Source organism: Megascapheus bottae, chromosome 30 (genome assembly GCF_031878675.1).
Source record: "Megascapheus bottae isolate mThoBot1 chromosome 30, mThoBot2.hap1, whole genome shotgun sequence".
NCBI classification, from domain to species: domain Eukaryota; kingdom Metazoa; phylum Chordata; class Mammalia; order Rodentia; family Geomyidae; genus Megascapheus; species Megascapheus bottae.
Window position 1 is genome coordinate 5,269,035 of NC_143538.1, and position 19,552 is coordinate 5,288,586.

The 19,552-nt window shown below is 41.7% G+C and overlaps 1 protein-coding gene across 1 annotated transcript in view; it reads right to left on the reverse strand.

Moving 5' to 3' along the window:
• Positions 1-19,552, reverse strand: part of Herc2 (HECT and RLD domain containing E3 ubiquitin protein ligase 2) — a 122,917-nt gene that overhangs the window by 79,304 nt on the left and 24,061 nt on the right. The window contains exons 7-23 of the mRNA XM_090321759.1: positions 19,259-19,415; positions 17,460-17,570; positions 17,036-17,207; positions 14,799-14,972; positions 12,376-12,564; positions 11,665-11,816; positions 9,823-9,980; positions 9,620-9,733; positions 7,929-8,180; positions 7,171-7,364; positions 6,439-6,639; positions 5,135-5,363; positions 4,896-5,020; positions 3,948-4,126; positions 3,048-3,232; positions 1,482-1,637; positions 663-848 (exon numbers count right to left, since the gene is read on the reverse strand). Coding sequence (XP_090177885.1) covers positions 663-848; positions 1,482-1,637; positions 3,048-3,232; positions 3,948-4,126; positions 4,896-5,020; positions 5,135-5,363; positions 6,439-6,639; positions 7,171-7,364; positions 7,929-8,180; positions 9,620-9,733; positions 9,823-9,980; positions 11,665-11,816; positions 12,376-12,564; positions 14,799-14,972; positions 17,036-17,207; positions 17,460-17,570; positions 19,259-19,415 — 2,934 coding nt within the window. The remainder of the gene's footprint in view (positions 1-662; positions 849-1,481; positions 1,638-3,047; positions 3,233-3,947; positions 4,127-4,895; positions 5,021-5,134; positions 5,364-6,438; positions 6,640-7,170; positions 7,365-7,928; positions 8,181-9,619; positions 9,734-9,822; positions 9,981-11,664; positions 11,817-12,375; positions 12,565-14,798; positions 14,973-17,035; positions 17,208-17,459; positions 17,571-19,258; positions 19,416-19,552) is intronic.

Consider the following 19,552-nt stretch of genomic DNA (forward strand, 5'->3'; position numbering starts at 1 on the left):
AAGTAGTCAGTGCTAAAAGTCAGTAACAATATTAAAAATAAAAATGGTTCAATACCCCATGACTATTTTCTTTACCATGTCTTGCTTAGGCTCCTGTTTTATAAAGATGATCTGAGCTGTGGAGAAGGAAAACTAACACAGCTGAAACTTTCCTATGAAATGAAAGTTAAACCATGAGTGATTAATGCTGACTCCAGGAAACCAGACTGTATAGATCATGCTTATGTAGACTTAATAGGCAAAAATACCAAAGTTCCAAACTTTGAGGAAATCAAAGTTTAATTTCAATTTGGTGTGCATACAACACTTGTCTACAGGCACATGGCCAAATAACATCAATGCCTCCAGGAAGTCCAATGCTACCGATTTCTGCCTTCTGAACTGTACCGTATCTACTCACTTCAACAGCACCTTCTGGAGCTATATCCCAGGAAAGAGTTCCAGAATCTCCTTGAGTTATCCACTTCATGATTCAATGACAACAACAACAACAAAAAATCTTCCTCAAAATGATTACTATCATTTTTCAGTCCCACTGTACCAGTCATGGAAATGTCAAATAACTGGCCTTTCTTTTACACATGTCAGAGGCAAGAAAAAGGTGAGATGAAAAGAACGCTCCCCATCCCTTCCGTGGAGCCCCTCAGGTTCAGACGACATACCCATTATTCCAGGCCAGGCCAACTCTTCATGATCGTCCCTTTCCTTCTCCGGGGCCAGGTGATTGAAGCGATCTAGGTGTTCCAGCAGACCACCCAAGAGCGGAACGGCTCCGGCCTCTTGCATGAGACCGGCGTTTTTACTGAGCAGAAGCACTATGGAAACTACTAGCTCAGGAAGAAGAACACCTTAAAAAAAAAGAAAGAAAAGGAAAGGAAAAGCAGCAAGACTTTAAAAAAGTGTTGATCCTATAAAAGCACTTGTAACTTTGTGTTTAAATTTGAGGTCACAAAATAAGGACTATTTAGCTTTTCATATTTTTTTTTAAGGTACAGCCGCAAAACAGAATGCTCTGAGTTACAAATCTGTTTCCAAAATCATGTTTCAAACACAAGTCTAGGAACTAGTTTTATATTTAAAAAAACTGTTACTGCTATGCCTGTTACCAGAAAACAAATCTAATCTTACGAAATTAATAAGAAAAGATATTAAGTAATACTGAAATATATTCAGGTCCTGAGAGGGCAACTAATATTCAGGCCGGTGAAACAAAAGTAAATCATCATCAATCTCATTGTTGGAGGCTAATACTGACTGCATAAATTAAAACAGACAACTAAGGACATTTATTCTGTGCCAGATGGCTTAACAACAGAACTGTGAAAAGGAGAAGAGGGGGTGGGGGAGGGTGCAAGGAAAAGAAAGGGAGATCAGATGACCAGAAAGATTAAATGCACCAAGTTTTGTCAGGAAAGGAAACATTTCAGTTTTCATTTATCTTAAATAAACACATGTCCACAGTCAGACACCAAGAACAGTACCTGTGAAGTCTCCTTCCAGGATGCAGGCCACCTCTGCAAAGTGCCTCCAGCTGGTGGAAGCGACACTAGCTGCCACAGGTAGTATGTCACCAATGTGTGTGCACAAAAGGGCCGTGTACTTCTTCAGCAAAGAACCAACACCCATTAGATCAGGACCTGGAAGGAAAGATGGAGCAAATTTGATTTTAACTATTAAAGATTTACTCTCACACTGACCTTTTCTACCTTTTCAAAGTCCCAAGTATGTATCTTTTGCCAATTTTTCCCAAATAAAATCTACTGACCCTTACTCCTTGGCTTTTTTTTTTTTTTTTTCAGTCTTGGGGCTTGAACTCAGGGCCTGAACACTGTCCTTGGGCTTTCCTCAAGGCTAGTGCTCTACCACTTGAGCTGTAGTACCATTTCCAATTTTTCTATGTATGTGGTACCAAGGAGCTGAATGTGGGTCTTCATGCATGGTAGGCAAGCACTCTACCACTAGGCCAAACTCCCGGCCCCCTTGGTTCTTTTTTATATCATTCAATTTGAGGGAAAGTAAAATTTGTGTTTGATTTTATGCCCTGCACCACAAAGTAATATCTAGACTTTTTAGGTCTACAAATACTAAAGTCACAACTTTTAAGATTTTTATATTATATCCGATATAGAAATGTTTGTTTCTCTTAAAGTTTGCAAGTTTTCCCCCAGTAAATGAAGCTAGGCATTTTTCTTTTTATCACTGGTGACTTTATATCTTCAGAAGAGTCCCTTCATTTAGACTCTTAAGTTTGCCTATTTGAACCTGAACTTCCATCATCAACAAGTACATAAGTCTTTTCAGGAAGTAGCCAAGTTATTTGAGAAAAACTTTTACAAAAAAGCAGCAAAGAGCTTTCTACTCTCTGCAGAGAAAACTATGTTAAGAACCATTCACTTTATATATCAGCTATAGGGCAGAGTATTTTTACATATCCTCTTGTTTGAATACTCATGAGAGACATGTGGCTCTGGGTAAACCAAGACTATAACTGAAACTCAAGTCTTCCTGTCATTGTACCCATGTGGATTCCCTATGCAATAGGAATAGTCTGTCACTATGCAATTCCCACAGCACATCAGTCAATAATGATGTATAACTAATAATGTGGAACAAATCTGACAAGTCCTCTGTAAGAGCAAACTGAACAAAAAGGCAGCAGTGGCTCATGCCTGTAATTCAAGCTACTCAGGAAGCTGAGACCTAGAGGAACTCAAGGCCAACCCTGGGAAGAAAAGTTCACTAGACTCCATCTCCAAATTAACCAGAAAAAAGCAGGGCTAGAAGTGTGGTTAAAGTGGTAGAAAACCAGCTTAGCAAATTTCAAGCCCTGAGTTCAAATCTCAGTCCCATCAAAAACAAGAGTGAAATGCTGAGACACTAAAATCAAAGATACTGATAAGTCAAATACTCATGTATTTGATCAAAGAAGTGAATTGCATCAATACTGATGCAATTTAAACAGAATGAGAACTGGACATACAAAATAGGCCTATCAAAAAAAAAGAAGCCAAAGCACACAGAATACTTTTATATTTGAAACAACTTACTGGAAATATCTGAGGTCTGACTGAGACATTCTCCTGGATAAAGTTTACTAATAAGTAAACGCTGAAAACGTAGCAACAAATCCAATGAAGCGGATCGTTCACGACTATGCTGTTCAAAGTCCAAACATGATGAAATGCGACGAGCAACATCTTTCAATCTGGCTACAGTCTGAGAAGCAATATTTCTATGGAGGGAAAAAGAGAATGACAGATGAAATGAATTCTTTATATTAAAAAGATAAGGAGAGGGGGCTGTAGGTTATAATACAGAGTTGGAGGTGCATACAATATATGCAGGTATCATCTCACAATACATGCAGGTATATCTGCAGTGTAAGCATAACCAGAGGCCAAAATGAAACGAGCAACAGAAAAGGCATAAAAGATAATGATGTCCCTTTGTTTTATAAATGCACTCCTACGGAATCTCATGGTCTGGTCTCAAATGAGAGCAGATCTTGCTCAAAAAAGATTATTGCTATATATAAAAAGTATTTCTCTTTAAAAGCATTTTTATAAAAATATATAAAAGTATGATATATAGGGCCAGGAGATTGGCCTAGTGATAAGAGTGCTTGCCTAGCATGTATGAAGACCAGAGTTCGATTCCTTAGCACCACATACATTAAAAAAAAGTGCTGCTATGGCTCAAGTGATAGAGCTCTAGCCTTGAGAAAGTCTAAGGGCAGCACTCAGGCCCTGAGTTCAAGCTCAGGACTGGCAAAAAAAAAAAAAAAAAAAAAAAGTACTTTTCTGCAAAGTTGCACAGGCAAATATAAACATGAGTTATAGGCAAAACTAACTTGTCAAATACAGTTTTGAGACCCTGCTGTTAAATTTCACTAAATAAGAAAAAATAGCAACTCTCAAGTAATACGTAAAACAGCTGGTACTATTTACCTAAGAAGCTGCTGGATGAGCTGAACCAAAGGCAAACACTGCTTGCCAGAAGATTCATAGATCCCTGTATTAATAAGGTCTTTATCCAGAGGAGTTCTACTTCTATGGAATGTTGAAGCATTGGCTTCCTGTTCATCAATTTCTTTCTCCTTCTGTGCTTCTTTTTTGGCTTCAATATCCTGTAATTCATAAAACAAAAATGGTGACCACGGATCTCATTAACAGGTGTAAGCACGATGGTTCTAGTTGTCCCAGACTCATCAAGCTGAAGCACACAATTTGGTGACACTGTCCCACACATTTTCAGCAACCCCAATACTCAGCTGCTCAAGTTCAAACTGACTGTATGTATTTCCTGTGGATCCAGTGGCCAGGCTATCACTAATGGGACTAAAGTCCCTAAAATCTTTGCCCCTGCTACTGGCCAAGCATAATCACTAACACCCAGTATGCACTGCTCCACACAGACTAGAATAGTCTATCAGTTTTGTAAGGAAAGAAAGCAGATGAAATTCTAATGAACACTCGCTCAAATGTAAGCAGTAAAGCCACTCTGGGAAACTGTAAACACGCATGTATCCAAGAACCCAGCAATTTCCATGGCAAAGTATTTATCCAAGGGAAAAACATGTTCACAACCAGACTTGTTCACAGTGTGGTCTTATCAGTTGTACATAGTCAAAATCAGAAACAATCAAATGAAATGGATTAGCAATGGATAAACAAATAGGCAGCCTTGAGTTCAGGGACAGCACCCAGGCCCAGAGTTCAAACTCTAGGACTGGCAGGTAAATAAACAAACAAGTAAATAAATAAATGTATGTATGTTTTGCATTGTACTTGCTTCAATGACTCTGGGCAATATCACAAATTCTACATATGGGAAGGTATAGCCAATGCCAACTAGAATTGCCCATCTGCTGCCTTCCTTGCAGCCTAGACCCACACCTGGATTTCCGCCGTAATGGCTGCATGTAAGGCCGACTCTAATCCTCCATCAGCCATCAAGCTGCCCACCAGTAGATCAATCATGAACCGACGACCAGGGCTTATGTTCACCTCATTACCTGAAACTACAAAAGAAGACTGGTGGGGTTTTGTTCTTGTTTTGCCACTTTCAGAGTGTGTGCCGCCCCCCCCCTCTTGCACGCAAGCGCACACACACACACACACACACACACACACACCTGTGCAGGGCAAGAGTGCAGAGAGGGCCCTGGCCCGTTCCTCAGCCGTAGGCAGCAGCACCGACCAGCCGCTCTGCAGCACGGCCTGCGCCGCTGACTGCACGGTGCCCAGCACGCCTGCGCTGCTGGCCAGGGTCACCACCGTTTGCTTCAGGCTGTTCAGGAGGACGCTGCCCAGACCTAAACCAAGGAACTCTGGGTCAACCTGGTGACTAATGGCAGCATGCAACTGAAAGGGAAACAAACAAAAACAATTTTCACTAATACACCACAAAAGTGAATTGATTTCAAACGACTCCTGAACACTAAATGAAACTTCATTTGAAGAATGATGTAAATAAAATTCATTTTTTCAGTTCAGGCTGAAATTCCTTATCCAAAATGCTTGAAACAAGCAATGTTTGGAATGTTGGATCTTTTTAAATTTTGGAATATATGTATGTAATAAATTTGGAAGATACGTACATGCATGAGATATCTTCGGTATGGACCAAAATCTTAAAATAAGATTTATTCATTCATGTACCTTATACATGAATACTAGAAGTAATTTTGTAGAATATTTTAAATACAAAAAAGCTTGATGTACTGAATTTTCCACAATAGTGTCATGTTGGCATTCAAAAAAAAGTTTACAATTTTTGGAACATTTGAGATCTGTGATTTTCATTTTTAACCTTCATATGTATTTTTTTAACTTAGACTAAAACTTTTTATCCACATTAGTTGAGTACTCTCATTATGAAAACACATTTTTTGAGCTGAGTATGGTGAGTCTTGCCTTGAATTCCAGCTACTCATGAAGTAGAGATAGGAGGATAGGTGGCTTGAGTCTAGTTCAGGCAAATAGTTAGCAGGTTGGGGGGGAGGGGTTTCTAATTCTATATACTCTCTTCTAGAAAACAGAACTATGTTGAAAGATGTACGTGGCAAAACAAATTGGGATTGGGGAAGGTAAAGAAGAACAATGGAAGTGGTCTCTCCTGTCTCTCGGCTCCAATCCTCTTCTCTTTGACCTCTTACTTGCACTGAACTCTAAATCTCTATAGACAATAAAAATAGTTCCAAGACTATCTTCCCCGATGAATGCCACAAAGTTGATTATATCCACAATAACACATGCGTATTCTTTACCTGCATTAAAAACTGACTCAGGACAAACATGCAAGTTTTATAAGCCTCAGCATAATAATTTTATTAAAACTCTTTAAAAAAGTTGTACTAACAGTTCACTAAACACCTTCACCATGTATAAACAGTCTGCTACTTATAAAAGGAGCAGAAGTGTGGGAAAACACTGTCACCTGAAGTCTCAGAAGATTAAGTGTAGCTACAGCCATGCACTCCTTCTCCTGTGGTGGCGGCCAATCAGCAGAGCCGTCCATGCCCTCACTCACTTGCCGCAGCAGGAGATCCAGCTGCTCAAAAGTCATTGAGCAGATGTCCACCACGAAGGGAACACGGAGGCCAATGGACCACTCAGAACAAGATGACCAGGCAAAGCTCTATGGGAGAAATACGAGAGGCTGAAGTAAAATCTACAAACTCAGCTTCTGGTCTGTCCTGCAGAAAAGGTAATACAACTCTGGGTGATAAAAATGCTACCATGGTTATATAGCTTCCAATTTCTTCTCTCCTTCTTCTTTAATCTGATAAGGTATCTAAAAAACTGCCGTTAAACAAACAAACAAAATCACACAACAAACCATGTCAGTAATAATAAAGACAAAATGCTCTCCTCCTCAAATCAAGAGCAAGGCAAGGGTACCCATTTTCACTTCCATTCCACAGCACATGGGAGCCTTGGGCAAGGCAACAAGGCAGAGAAAAGACATACAGACTGACAGAAAGCCACCTCTGTATATTCACAACATAAGTCTCTATGGAAGAAAAACCCTAAAGAAATCACAATGAAGCCCACAAAGTAATATATGTTTGGCATAACTGTTGGACCTAAAAACAACACAAATCAGTAGTACTTTTATATCCTTGCAATGAACTATAGAAAATACCAAACCAAACTATATATTCTGTACCTGAGCAGGCCCACAGGCAATTCCAACTATGTGTTTGGTGTCCAGTCCTGGCAGGGCAGCAGGTTCTGGCTTGGTCACACGCAATGTGTCAAAGTGCTGGCACTGGTCGTTGCTCCCCCAGCTGTGAACTTCACTGTCCTCTGTCAGAGCCAGGCAGTGGGTGGAGCCTGCAGCTACGTCAATCACCTTCTTGCCTGCGAAGAAAGAGACATGTAGATGCAGTTTCAACACCATGAAATCCAACACAGGTACATATATCTTATTCTACAACTTGTCTCAGAAGCCTAGAAATTAAAAAAAAAAATACAAAACAGAAAAGCACCATAGCATTCAAGATTCATATTGGTCAAGGTACTAAAAAGTTGTACAATAAAAACGATGGAGAAAGGAACTAGCACGACTCACTTAAAAGTTCTACTTCCAGCCATGGGGTGGTGGCTTATACCTGTAATCCTAGTTACACAGAAGGCTGAGATCTGAGGATCCCAGGTGGAAGCCAGACCAGGCAGAAAAGTCCCAGTAAGACTCTTATCTCCAATTAACCATTCAAAAATGGTAGTGTCCTTGTGGCTCAAAATGGTAGAGTGCTAGCTTTGAGCAAAAGAGCTCAGGGACAGTGTCTAGGCCCCGAGTTTAAGCCCCATGACAAACAAACAAAACAAAACAAAACAAAACAAAAAGAAAGAAAATCCTCAGGCTTTGTAAAAACTTAACAAAGGTACGTACTGTCCCCTAAGATTTTTAAAAGTTGTATTTACCTTGTAAGCCTTCCAGGAGTTTGGGATAACGAACATGTTCTTCTGTGCCATGTCCAAGTCTTTGGTTGTCACCTTTCCCCCAGGAATAAACCTGGCCATCTTTCGTCAGGGCAATAGAAAACTGACTTCCACAGCGGACTTTGACAACATCCAAGTCTTGAAGTTTTTCAATCAGCTTTGGTGTCTTGCATCCATCACTACCACCTCTCCCCAATTTCCCATAGTCACCATCTCCCCAAGACCACACTTGCCCTAGAAAATGCAAATGTTTTTAGGTGAAAAACAACCTTACAGTCCAACCCAGTACACAATAGCCTTCCTCATACAGCCTTGGCCTACACAGTGAGACTCACTCAGTTTTAAAAACCACAAAAAATAAATAGGAATCCTAGCTCTGCAGGAGGCTGAGAGCTGAGGAAAACAGTTCAAAGTCAGCCTAGGCAGGGAAGTCCCTGAGAATCTTACCTTCTTCCTTTTTTTTTATCATATATTTTTATTGTAATTAATAGAAGGGTTACATGATATTTGCCAGATAGATGGTGCATTAATTCCCATTCATTGATACCCTCTCACATGTCTTGGTCCCCATCCCCCCCCCACCTCCACCCCTCATCTTGTTTCCCCCACTTCCCTATCAAGAATCTTATTTTCAATTAGCCACCAAAAAAAAAGTTGGAAATGTGCTGTGGCTCATGTGGCAGAGTGTTAACCTTGAGCAAAAAAGTTAAGAGTTGTGCCCAAGCCACGAATTTAAGCGGCAGGACTGACTTGAAAAAGAAGGAAGATGTAGAAGAGGAGAAAAAAGAGGAAAGGAGGAAAAGGAGAAGAAAAAGGCAAGAAGAAGAAAGAATTGTGAATTCCCGATAGACGTTCTTAAATGGCTATAAGTAATATAACCAATAAGACATACAGATCTAGACCACCAGTCTACACAGTTAACACACTCAGCAGGTGGTTATGGATCTGCTAGTTTAGACTTCAGAGAGAAAAGCAATGTAGAAAGGGAAAGTTGCAAGCCGGGCCCCTGTGGTTCACATTTATAATCCTAGATACTCAGGAGGCTAAGATCTGAGGATCACAGTTTGAAGCCAGTCTAAGCGGGGAAAGTTCAGGGAACTTCTCCCTCCCCGCCTCTATACAAAGGGGTTGCAGTTATATAAGTCAGGTAATGAGTGCATTTCTTTTTGAACAGTGTCACCCCTCCCTCATTCCCTCCAAGCTGTGTATTTCATTTCCAACAGAGTGTCTAGTAAGTACCATTGTGGAATTTGTCCCACCGTTTCTGTGCTACCCCTTCCCTTCCTCAAATCAGATAAACTTACATCCAGAAAGCAAAAACAGAGTCAAGGGGGGGGGGGGTCGAGGAAACAGGAAAAAAAAATCTTTTGATTCCACTTCTTGGAGTTATCTCGATAAGGATCATTTTATAGACTCATATGCAGACAGCTATTGAGCTCTTGTGATCCTCTCCTAAGAACACCTACCTGTGGTCTCACTGTGTGCATGTTGAGAGTCCTGTTTAATTTACCATGTTCCCCGGACCTCTTCATGGAAGCCAGAGACCCAAACCCACTAAAAGGAGGATGAAGGTGGAGGGCAGCCTCACAAAGGTCATTCTATCTAAATCTCCCTCCTGCAGGCAAGCAGCCATCAGCACTGGTGAGAGACTGCCAGTTCGAGCGCTAACATACCGTTCTCAGTCACCGCCAGAGTCTGAGCGTCCCCACTCCCGCATGCAACATCGATGACCTTCAGCCCTTTAAGCCCAGCTACCAGCATTGGAATGGCTTCATCTTCACTGGAGCCTTCAAACAGACAGAACCGTTGTTATTCCAGTCCTTTGGGTAGAAGTAAGTCCTACTACATGCTTTTTGCTAGTGGGCTGCAGACCTACCATGGCCCAGGCGGCCATAATTGCCCCGGCCCCAGGTGTACAGTTCTCCTTCCGCAGTGATGGCTGCACTATATGTGCTCCCGCAAGCTATGTGTACCACGTGCTTCCCAGCCTGCTTTCCTGAGAAAGCAGAGATTACCTTAGGTTCCTCGAGAGGCCTGTGAGAAGGGAGAATAAATATGAGTGGCCTGCTAAGAACTCTTTAACAGTTAAAAAAAAAAATAAAAAAAATTACTGTCAATAACCCTCAAAAAAAAAGTTTCTCTCCAACTCCTGCCATGTGCACTGCTCATTTTCTTTCTCTGAACTTTTACAAGGAAGGGACAAGTTATTATTCTAGCACTTAATAAAGTTAAGTGCTGGAAACTAAGTCTTTAAATTATTTAATATTCAAATAAAATTCTATAAAATACAATATGAAATATAAACTGTTTAAAATTGTGCCCAATCCCACCTTTCTAGTCTAAGAGTTACAGGTTATACTCTAGTTTCACTACATGTGAGTGACTCCCTATAGCATTTTCACATGTGGAATACTGCTGAACCACTGGTACCACTCTGCTTTGGGATTCTTCCCAGCAGATACTCTGAGCAGTAATGTCTCTACTTCCACTCCATGGCATCAACAGACCACATGCCATCCAGTCTTTTCTCCACAGGCACATGAATATTCTGGAACATTGTCAGTTCCAACCCTGTGTTCCTGCTCCAGGTTTGGACCACATCAAATGGACACATTCACAGAGCTGCAAATTCTACCTAATGCCTTTCTATCAGGCTTCACTTACAATAAACAGCAAAGTACAAAAGGGTACAGGAACTAGCAGACTTCTCAATTTTTACCTCAGGCACAACAACCACTTTTTATTTCATTTACTTCCCCCCCCCAGTAATCAAAAGCATCCACCAAATATTAAGAAACTAACAGGGATTGGAGGTCTGGCTCAATTGGTACAACACTATATAATGAGCAAAAGTATCAGGGTAGGAAGGAAGGAGGGAAGAAAAGAAGGAAGGGAGGGAGGGAAGGAGAGAGGGAGAGAGAAAAGAAGGAAGGAAGAAGAAAGGAGAGAGGGAAAGAAAGAAAGGAAACAAAAGAAACAAAGAAAGAAATAGCTATCCAGGCATGATAGTGTATATTTATAATCTCAGTATTTAAAAGGTGAAGGCAAGAGGACTATGAGTTCAACACCAGCCTGGACTGCAAAGTAACTACGAGGCCAAAAACCCAGTTTAGGGACATAACTGAGTGGTAAAACATTTCCCTAGTACGTGCAAGGCCCTGGTTCAATCTCTAGAATCACAAAATGTAATGAAGAAATTGTCTTCTAATTTGAATAGTTGTACTGGGGGGTTTTGATTCAACAAGTCAGATGATGATTACAATGCATCTTTGATGCATTTGATCTCTAGCACCACAATATTAAAATAAAAGCCCCTAATTTTCTTATCTATGAAAATATTACACTTCAATCTGTAGAGGTCAATCAGTAAGCTGTCAGGAAACCTAGGGAAGCATCTGTGAATGAAGGGATGGTATGTGGGGCTTCGTTTTAGGAAATCTAATGGTGGCTATGGCTACTGGCTGTGGCTGCAGTTGGGGAAGGTAGCAGTCAAATTCCACTTGTAGCCAAACTCCTAAAATCTCCTCAGGGGTGGCCATGTGGTACCCCTCTCTCCAAGCTATGCAACTCTGTGAACTCTGTCACACACATGAAGGAAAGCAAGGAATAAGCTGTACATACACAGTGTCCCCATGGCCCAGCCGTCCTCTGTCCCCACAGCCCCTGCTGTGAACTCTGTCACACACATGAGGGAAAGCAAGGAATAAGCTGTACATACACAGTATCCCCATGGCCCAGCCGTCCTCCGTCCCCACAGCCCCAGGAGAACACCTCTCCAGTGGCAGCCAAGGCCAGGTAATGGTGACCATCAGAATGGGCAGCGATTTTTATAATGTTTCTGGAGGCAAGACCCTGGACCAGTTGAGGGGCCTATAAGGGTAAAAATAGGAAGAGCATTAGTCATAAGTCTAAGGATAATGAAAACAGCAGAAGGACCCCTCCCCAATCCCTCTACACAATGCCATATGTCCACCCTGAGCATAGCATTTAACTGAAAGACTAGGGGTGTCTAGAACTGCCAGGCCAGTTCCCTAGCACAGCCACAGCACAATAACCATCACTGCCATGTGATCCATGGCATGCGAAGTGCTGAAGGTGGACAGGATGCCCTGTACATTACAGATGCAGCTAGAGGGAATGTCTTCTCACAAAAACAAAATCGGAATCCCTAAAATAAAATGATTTCAAGGAAAGATGGTTTATAAAAAAGAAATCAGGGTTAACAATAAGTTTCACTACAGGAGATTATGTTCTTAACTCAAAAGCTTGACATACAATTTCAGTAAAATGTTCACATGACAAAGTATACTTATATTTTCACATGACTAGTATACTAGTATACTTATAGATGCTTATCTATGACTGACAAATCTAGACCACTTGGCATCCACCAAGGGAGGCATGCCAGCACAAGGCCCATGCCACCCACCAGCGTGTCACTATTGTAGGCCTGTGTGTACACTCGGCCATTGCGAGACAGGATCAGGAAGCGCTTCTCTGCACAAGCAATCTGCATGACTCCAAGGTTGGCAAGGCCTTCACACTGGATTGGTCCGATCACGTTGGCATAGTATTTCCATCCTATTAATCCCCAACCTATGACCTCCTGCAATGATCCCTGAAAGATAAGAAAGGAAGCATTGGCTTCATAGTAAGGGAATGTCTAGAATGACACTGAGGTACTATAAGGAAAAACAAAGAAAATAAAGGAAAAAAACAAAACAAAAACAAAGTGATTCAAAATTGAAGGTGGTATAAGAGCTCATTCCTATAACCTATACTAACTTAGCCTGGGCAAAAAATCAGTATCTTATTCTAAAAGCAACAAAAAGTGAAAAGGTCTGGGGGTGTGGCTCAAGTGGAAGAATACCTGCCTCATAAACATAAGGCCCTGAGACCACATCCCAGTACTGCTCCCCAAAAATAAAAAATCAAAACAATTCAATCTTCCAACTGAAAACAAAAAAAATGGGGAAAGGCCGTATAAGTATTATTGATGGCCCTCCAATGTACTTTTTTAACGTGCTCAAACCATACTGTTATGGCACAGGACGCAAAATCTCAAAACTTTAAGCACAAATTTGGGAAACTAGCACTCCTTTGGTAGGGAATCACAGGGACCAAGCTATATGGGAGAAATTAGGAAATAACCAACCCAGGAGTCTCAAGTACAACCCATAGAGGAACAGCGGGACCAAATCAGTCAGCATAGTAGTGTGTGGTGGGCAAACTTGCGTCAATGACCCAAACTAAGAAAAGACTCATTCTACACGACATGGTAAGCTATCTTTTCAAAGTTAAAAGAAAAGCTCTATTTACTGACACAGAAAGCTCTCTAGCATATATGTTCAATGAGAAACATGAGCTGGAAGATATTGTCTAACATACTACCATGCACTGACTCACTGCAGAGAACAAAAACTTAGAAAAGTGAAATCACACACGGGGACAATGGGGATCAATGTTGTTGCATGTAATTTTGACTTTTTAAAACTGTGTGGATATAGTTTTTGTTGTTGTTGTTGTTGTTTTTGTGGGTCATGGGGCTTGAACTTGGCCTGGACCCTATCCCTGAGCTCTTCAGCTCAAGGCTACTGCCCTGCCCTTGAACCACAGCCCCATTTTCCATTTTTAAGAGATTAACTGGAGATAAGTCTCAGGTCCTTTTGTGCCTGGGCTAGCTTTGAACCTTGGTCCTCAGATCTCAGCCTCCTGAGTAGCTAGGATTATAGGCTGTGGCTATAGTCTTTTAAATAATTTAATAGATTCTTCTGTGTGACTCTAACTAGTTTCACTACTATTCCAAATATTAGTTTTCTCACAGATACAATGTCTGCTGTGATAGCAGACATGACCCTGGGTCGGGTCCTTGGTGGACTGGTATTCTCCAGGCTCTCTCTGTATAGGCATTGCTATTACCTATATTAATAGAGAAACTATAGCTATGCTGTCACTACTGCAGCCAGCAGTACACACATGCATTTTTAGAGTCTAAGCATACAGAGACAAAATGCAAGTGGGGGAAAAGGCTATAGAACCTCCTTATGGTAGATGGAAAGGGATAAAGAAGAGCTTTCCAGGGACCCTGGTCTGGATTCTTTAAACCCTGAATATCTCTGAAGCTTGGTCATTATTCATTCAGACCAATTAGAATACCTTAACTTGTAAGCATGTGTAAAAACTGTAAGCTAACAAGTTAGAGATATGGCCCAGTGTAGAGCATCTGCCTGCACAGCACAAAGCCTTGAGTTCAAACCACGGTACCACCACGGTACCAAAAAAAACCCCCCAAAAACCAAAACCAAAAACAACACAATCCAGCAATCAAAAACAAACACAAAAACCCCATAAGCCAGTTTCCATGACCAATAGCAGAAAAGGTTCAAAACATGCACAGAATTAGAAAGTGGGAATATTACTACAGAACATGAAAAGAAAAGCCAGGCACAGTGGCTCATGCCTATAATCCTAGCTACTCAGAAAGCTGAGATATGAGGATTGCAGTTTAATGCCAGCCCGGGTACTAGAGAATATAAGACTCTTATCTCCAATTAATCACTAGAACATGGGAAGTGGGGCTGTGGCTCTAGGAGTAGGATGGTAGCCTTGAGCTGGAGTTCAGAGACAGCACCTAGGCCCAGAGTTCAAACCCCATGACTGACAAAAAAATAAAAATAAAAATAAATATAAAAAAATAATAAGATTACTGCTATAGGGTAGTTGAAAATATATAGCTCAATGATAAAACATCTGTCCAGAATACTCATGGCCCTGAGCTTGATCTTTAAGGAAAGGAATGCGAGGAAGAATGGAGAGAAAGAAAGAAAAGAGAAATACTGCTCTAACACATACCTTATGAGACGTTGGCGAACTACACAGAGGAGGCATACAGGGTGTGGCCAGGCGGTCTAAATGGGCCATGACAACAACAGCTGTTTGTCGTAAATCAATGGCCAGCTCACTGTCTTGCGGAAGAGTAAGATACCTCAGGAAACTCTCATTGGGGCTCAGGGGGCCAGACAAAAGCTAGAGAAGAAAGGTAAATAAGCATATTTAGAAATGATAGCAAAAAAGAAAAGGCATACAATTAGCCTGTATACATTTTAGCTCTATGTGTGTGTGTGTGTGTGTGTGTGTGTGTGTGTGTGTTTCAATTATGCATTAAATCTTATTTTGGCCATCAAACAATACTGATGGTATGGCTGTTGTGTATAGCAATACTTTTATATTCTTTCTGTATAAATGCACACCATACCAACTGAAAATCTACATATTATATACATCTAAGTTGAACCCTATGTTATAGAATAACATGGATGCTAATATGTTCAAACCACCCTAGAGATACATTGCCACAAGGACTGAAGTAGGAATGCAGCACAGCACCTTAACCTGCCTTTCCAAACTAAAAAACCAAGAATCCTAATTTTAATCTAAGTATTTCCCACTCCAGAGAAAATCAAATTTTTATTTGCAAATTGAGCCACAGTTCATAAATAAGGACAAAGCATGATAAGGTAATGGCTCTTTCTAGGGAAGATGTAAATCTAGCCTGTAACTTCCCTCACCTCAGATCCATCACAGGTAAAGTATGGGTGGGCCACAGGTACTATGTCTCGCAGGATACCTGGCACACTGGAAGGACCAACAGAGTGAGCTACTAGTTCCAATTTGCCAGACTTTGGGACTCCCAATAAATTGAGGACTTGCTGATTGATCAAAGTTTTCTCCATCGACAACAAAATGAAAAAGACTGAGAATGGAAACCCACAAAGTGGAAACTAACATGGATAATGAGTTCAACACAGGTTTAGTGGTAGAGTGCTTGCCTAGCATGCACGAAGACCCGGGTTCGATTCCTCGGTACCACATACATAGAAAAAGCTGGAAAATGGTGCTGTGGCTTAAGTGGTAGGGCTCTAGCCTTGAAAAAGCCCAAGGACAGTGCTCAGGCACTGAGTTCAAGCCCTAGGACTGGCCAAAAAAAAAAAAAAAAAAAAAAAAAGTGGACCATCTCCTCTGAATAAGGCCATATTGCTCCTCTGCACGATGATCTAAGCCTCAGTCCTCGCTATGCCTGCATACCCCATTACTCACCTGTTTGCCTACCTCATCGACCATCTACCTCAATACCTGCCTACATTATCAGTACTTCTCAGGCTTCTCTTGATACCAGGGTCAACATTTTCAACATGCTTCAGTCCCTAAGTAACCTCTTCATGAAACAAGTCTTCTTTTCACCTTCCACTCCATTTTTTATGGTTGGTGTGGATATGGTATGAGTACCAAATCTCCTAAAGGTTCATGTGTTAAATTTAATCCTTGTGTTAAATTTAATCCTCATTATGAAATATTAAGGTGGTGGAAATATAATCAGACTATGATGGTGAATTAAGCAGGTCAGGGTACAGCCTCAGTCATCAGGATAAAACCCCTATGATAAAATAAGAGAGACTACAGACACCTATATACATAAACCCTGAACTAGGGGTGCCCTGTATCATCCTGAGACCTTACCACTAACAAGAGCCTGTACCTCCAGAACTGTAAGCCAACTACAACTCTGTTCTGCATAAATTAGCCTGCATTTTGTGAGAGAAATGCTAAACAGATGAACAAAGCATCTAAACTTCACTCCTTTTCCAGGGACAGTCAGTATAGTAGTTGCTTAGGAAAACACAGGTACTAACTCATGGACATGCAGGGCTCACAGGCTCTGGTTCAGGAGCTCCATGATCACTAAGGCAATAGACAGAATCCTCCAAAAGTACACAGGATCCATGTCAAGATAGTGTCCTCTCATTAGGTACACATAATCCAAAGACAGGAACACAGGGTCCAGGACCTGCAGCTCAGAGCTGGCTCGGGCCACTTACTGACACATGAAATACAGTTAATAGCTCATGCAAGAATATTTGGCTCCACCCAGGTAACATAAATGTAATCTACATATCTTGTAGAAGTCACAATCAAATACACCCTGCCCCCAAAGATAACCACTGCCATGGACATAAACACAGACATATATGTTGTCTTGACTGTAAGTCTAGCTAACTCTTTAGTCTTGCTGGGAATACCTCAATACTTACATGGGTGTCCCCCTCTGCATGAGGCGTGTCTTTATTGCAAATGATGCTCTGGAACCTCTGAAGGAGAGGCAGGAGGGGGGCGCTGGTGCCCTGAGCAGACCGCTCATTATCAGTTTCCTGTGCTCCACTGTCCCACAGTTGAAGCAACAACAGGATGGCAGACAACATTTGGCTGAAGGAGAAAGACATTTATCCTCTAATTAGAAAAAATAAAAGAGCTTATCATAAACCAGAAGCTGGTGGCTCATGCCTGTAATCCTAGCTACACAGGGGACTGAGATGTGAGGATCACAGACTGAAGCCAGAGCGGGCAGAAAAGTCCATGAGATACTTATTTCCATGTAACTACCGAAAAAGCTAGAAGTGGAGGATTCTAGTCTGTGTGGAAACAGAGGCCGGGGGTATCCAGCCTAGGACTGCTTACCTCAGTGTGCCTCTCTGAACAGCCAGCTCCAGTAGGATGGCCAAGGCCAAGTGCTGGTCCTGCAAGGGGACTCCTCCAGGCCCTTTGGTCCCTGGTGTTCCGTGGACATCTCTGAAATGACAGCAACACAGGCAGGCCACGTAACAAAAGAGGAGGGAAAGAGACAAAATGGTTCCAACATGCCGAGTGTATTCTCTCTCCCATGGACAAGTGTATTTCTAATATCCAGAATCAAATCCTGAGACTTGCTACATAAATTTGAGATATTAAAGTATTCAGTTCAATTACAAAGATATGTGGATGTGGGTGTGGGTGTGCATGTTTAAACTGGGTATGGAAATGTATCACAATGGTAGAGAATTAGCACATACAAGGTCCTGGGTTCAATTCTCAGCACTGCCCCCCCCTCCAAAAAGTGCAAACCTGCTGTGTGTTATATTTCTGCTATGGTAATAAAATATCAGAGATAATAAACCTAAAAGGGGCCAGGCACTGGTGGCTTATGTCTGTAATCCTAGCTACTCAAGAGGCTGAGATGTGAGGACCACAGTTTGAAGCCAGCCCAGTCAAGACAGTCCATGAGACTCTAATTACCTAGGACCATCAGGGCATGCACATGTACACATGTGCACGCACGCGCGTACGCGCACACACACACACACACACACACACACACACACACACAAACTAAAGTAAGAAATGTTTAGACTGATGGTTCCAGTCCACTGTCAGTTGGTACATATGTATAGTATCTATACATATGTATATATGTGTGTATATATATATATATATATATATATATGCTTTTGCCACTGAAATCTTGTATTGAATACTATATTTTCTCTAAATTTTAAAACAGTACCAAGCTGGGCACCAGTAGCTCACACCTCTAATCCTAATTACTAAGAAGATGGAGATCTGAGGATCAAAGTTTGGAGCCAGCCCAAGCAGACAAATCCTCAAGTCTCTTATCCCTAAATAACCAAAAAAAAAATGCCAGAGTGGAGGTGTGGCTCAAGTGGTAGAGAACTAACCTGGAGCAAAAAAGCCAAGCAAGAGCACAAGACCCTCTAGTGTCAAAAGTGCCAGTAATGGCACAAGTTCCAGTACTGGCACATGTGCACGCACACACACGCAAAGTACCAAAATATATAGCACTCAAAGCAGAGTTCCTGTTTTTTCCCCTTATAGATTCACATTCAAAACACAAAAAATAGAAGCTATTTGCTCTCTATAGTTGGGATCTTAGATGTCTCCAGAGCCCCAGATGTTGAAGGGTTGGTTCCGAGCCTGTGGCTGAATTGGGAGATGGTGAAACCTTTAGGAGATAGGGGTGTGGGACATGCTAGGCAAGTGATGTACCATTGACCACCGGTTCTTCTAGCCCTGGTTTCAACATTTTGTTAGAGTAGTTGGTCTCTCCCATGTTATACTTTATCAAAATTTCAAACTCAGTGCCATCCAGCCCCCCATCCAGATGACAGTGCCTCATTACCACCTAGAGGAACCCCAAGAAGTGCTCACTTGGGACTGATGGAGCACCAAATTGGTAACTACCAAAACAACTCGCTAAATTACAGACCATCTGACATTATCCATCCCACCCCTATGACAGCTTCCTGGGTCAAGTCTGAACATTCTAAATCCAAGTCATTTGAAAAGTGGAGGGCTGAGACTTACCATAGAGTTAGGAGGAAAAACCAAGCCTATCCACTAGGTGAGAAGGGAGGAAGGCAAGAATGAGATTCAAGCACAGTGGGATGGTTGTGCGGGAAGGCGTATAGAAAAAGAGAACTCACCCCGTCACGACAGACCTGAGGAACCGGGTTGCTCTCTCCACCACCTCCAGCCACACTGAAGACACTGTGCTCTCGTCAAAAAGCGAAGCTTCTGGAAGAGCTCGCAGGGCGTCCAGGGACTCTTGCAAAAGCTCACTGCAGAGGTCTGCATCCTCACCTGGAGATACATACAGCATGAATCCTAAAGAACTCAATAGGCTGCCACCACTGAGCAGTGCTGACAAGCACAGAGTTCTACTCTTTAAGCACGAATGTAACACTATCGCCTCTTCAATTTCTTCTTCAACAGACTGA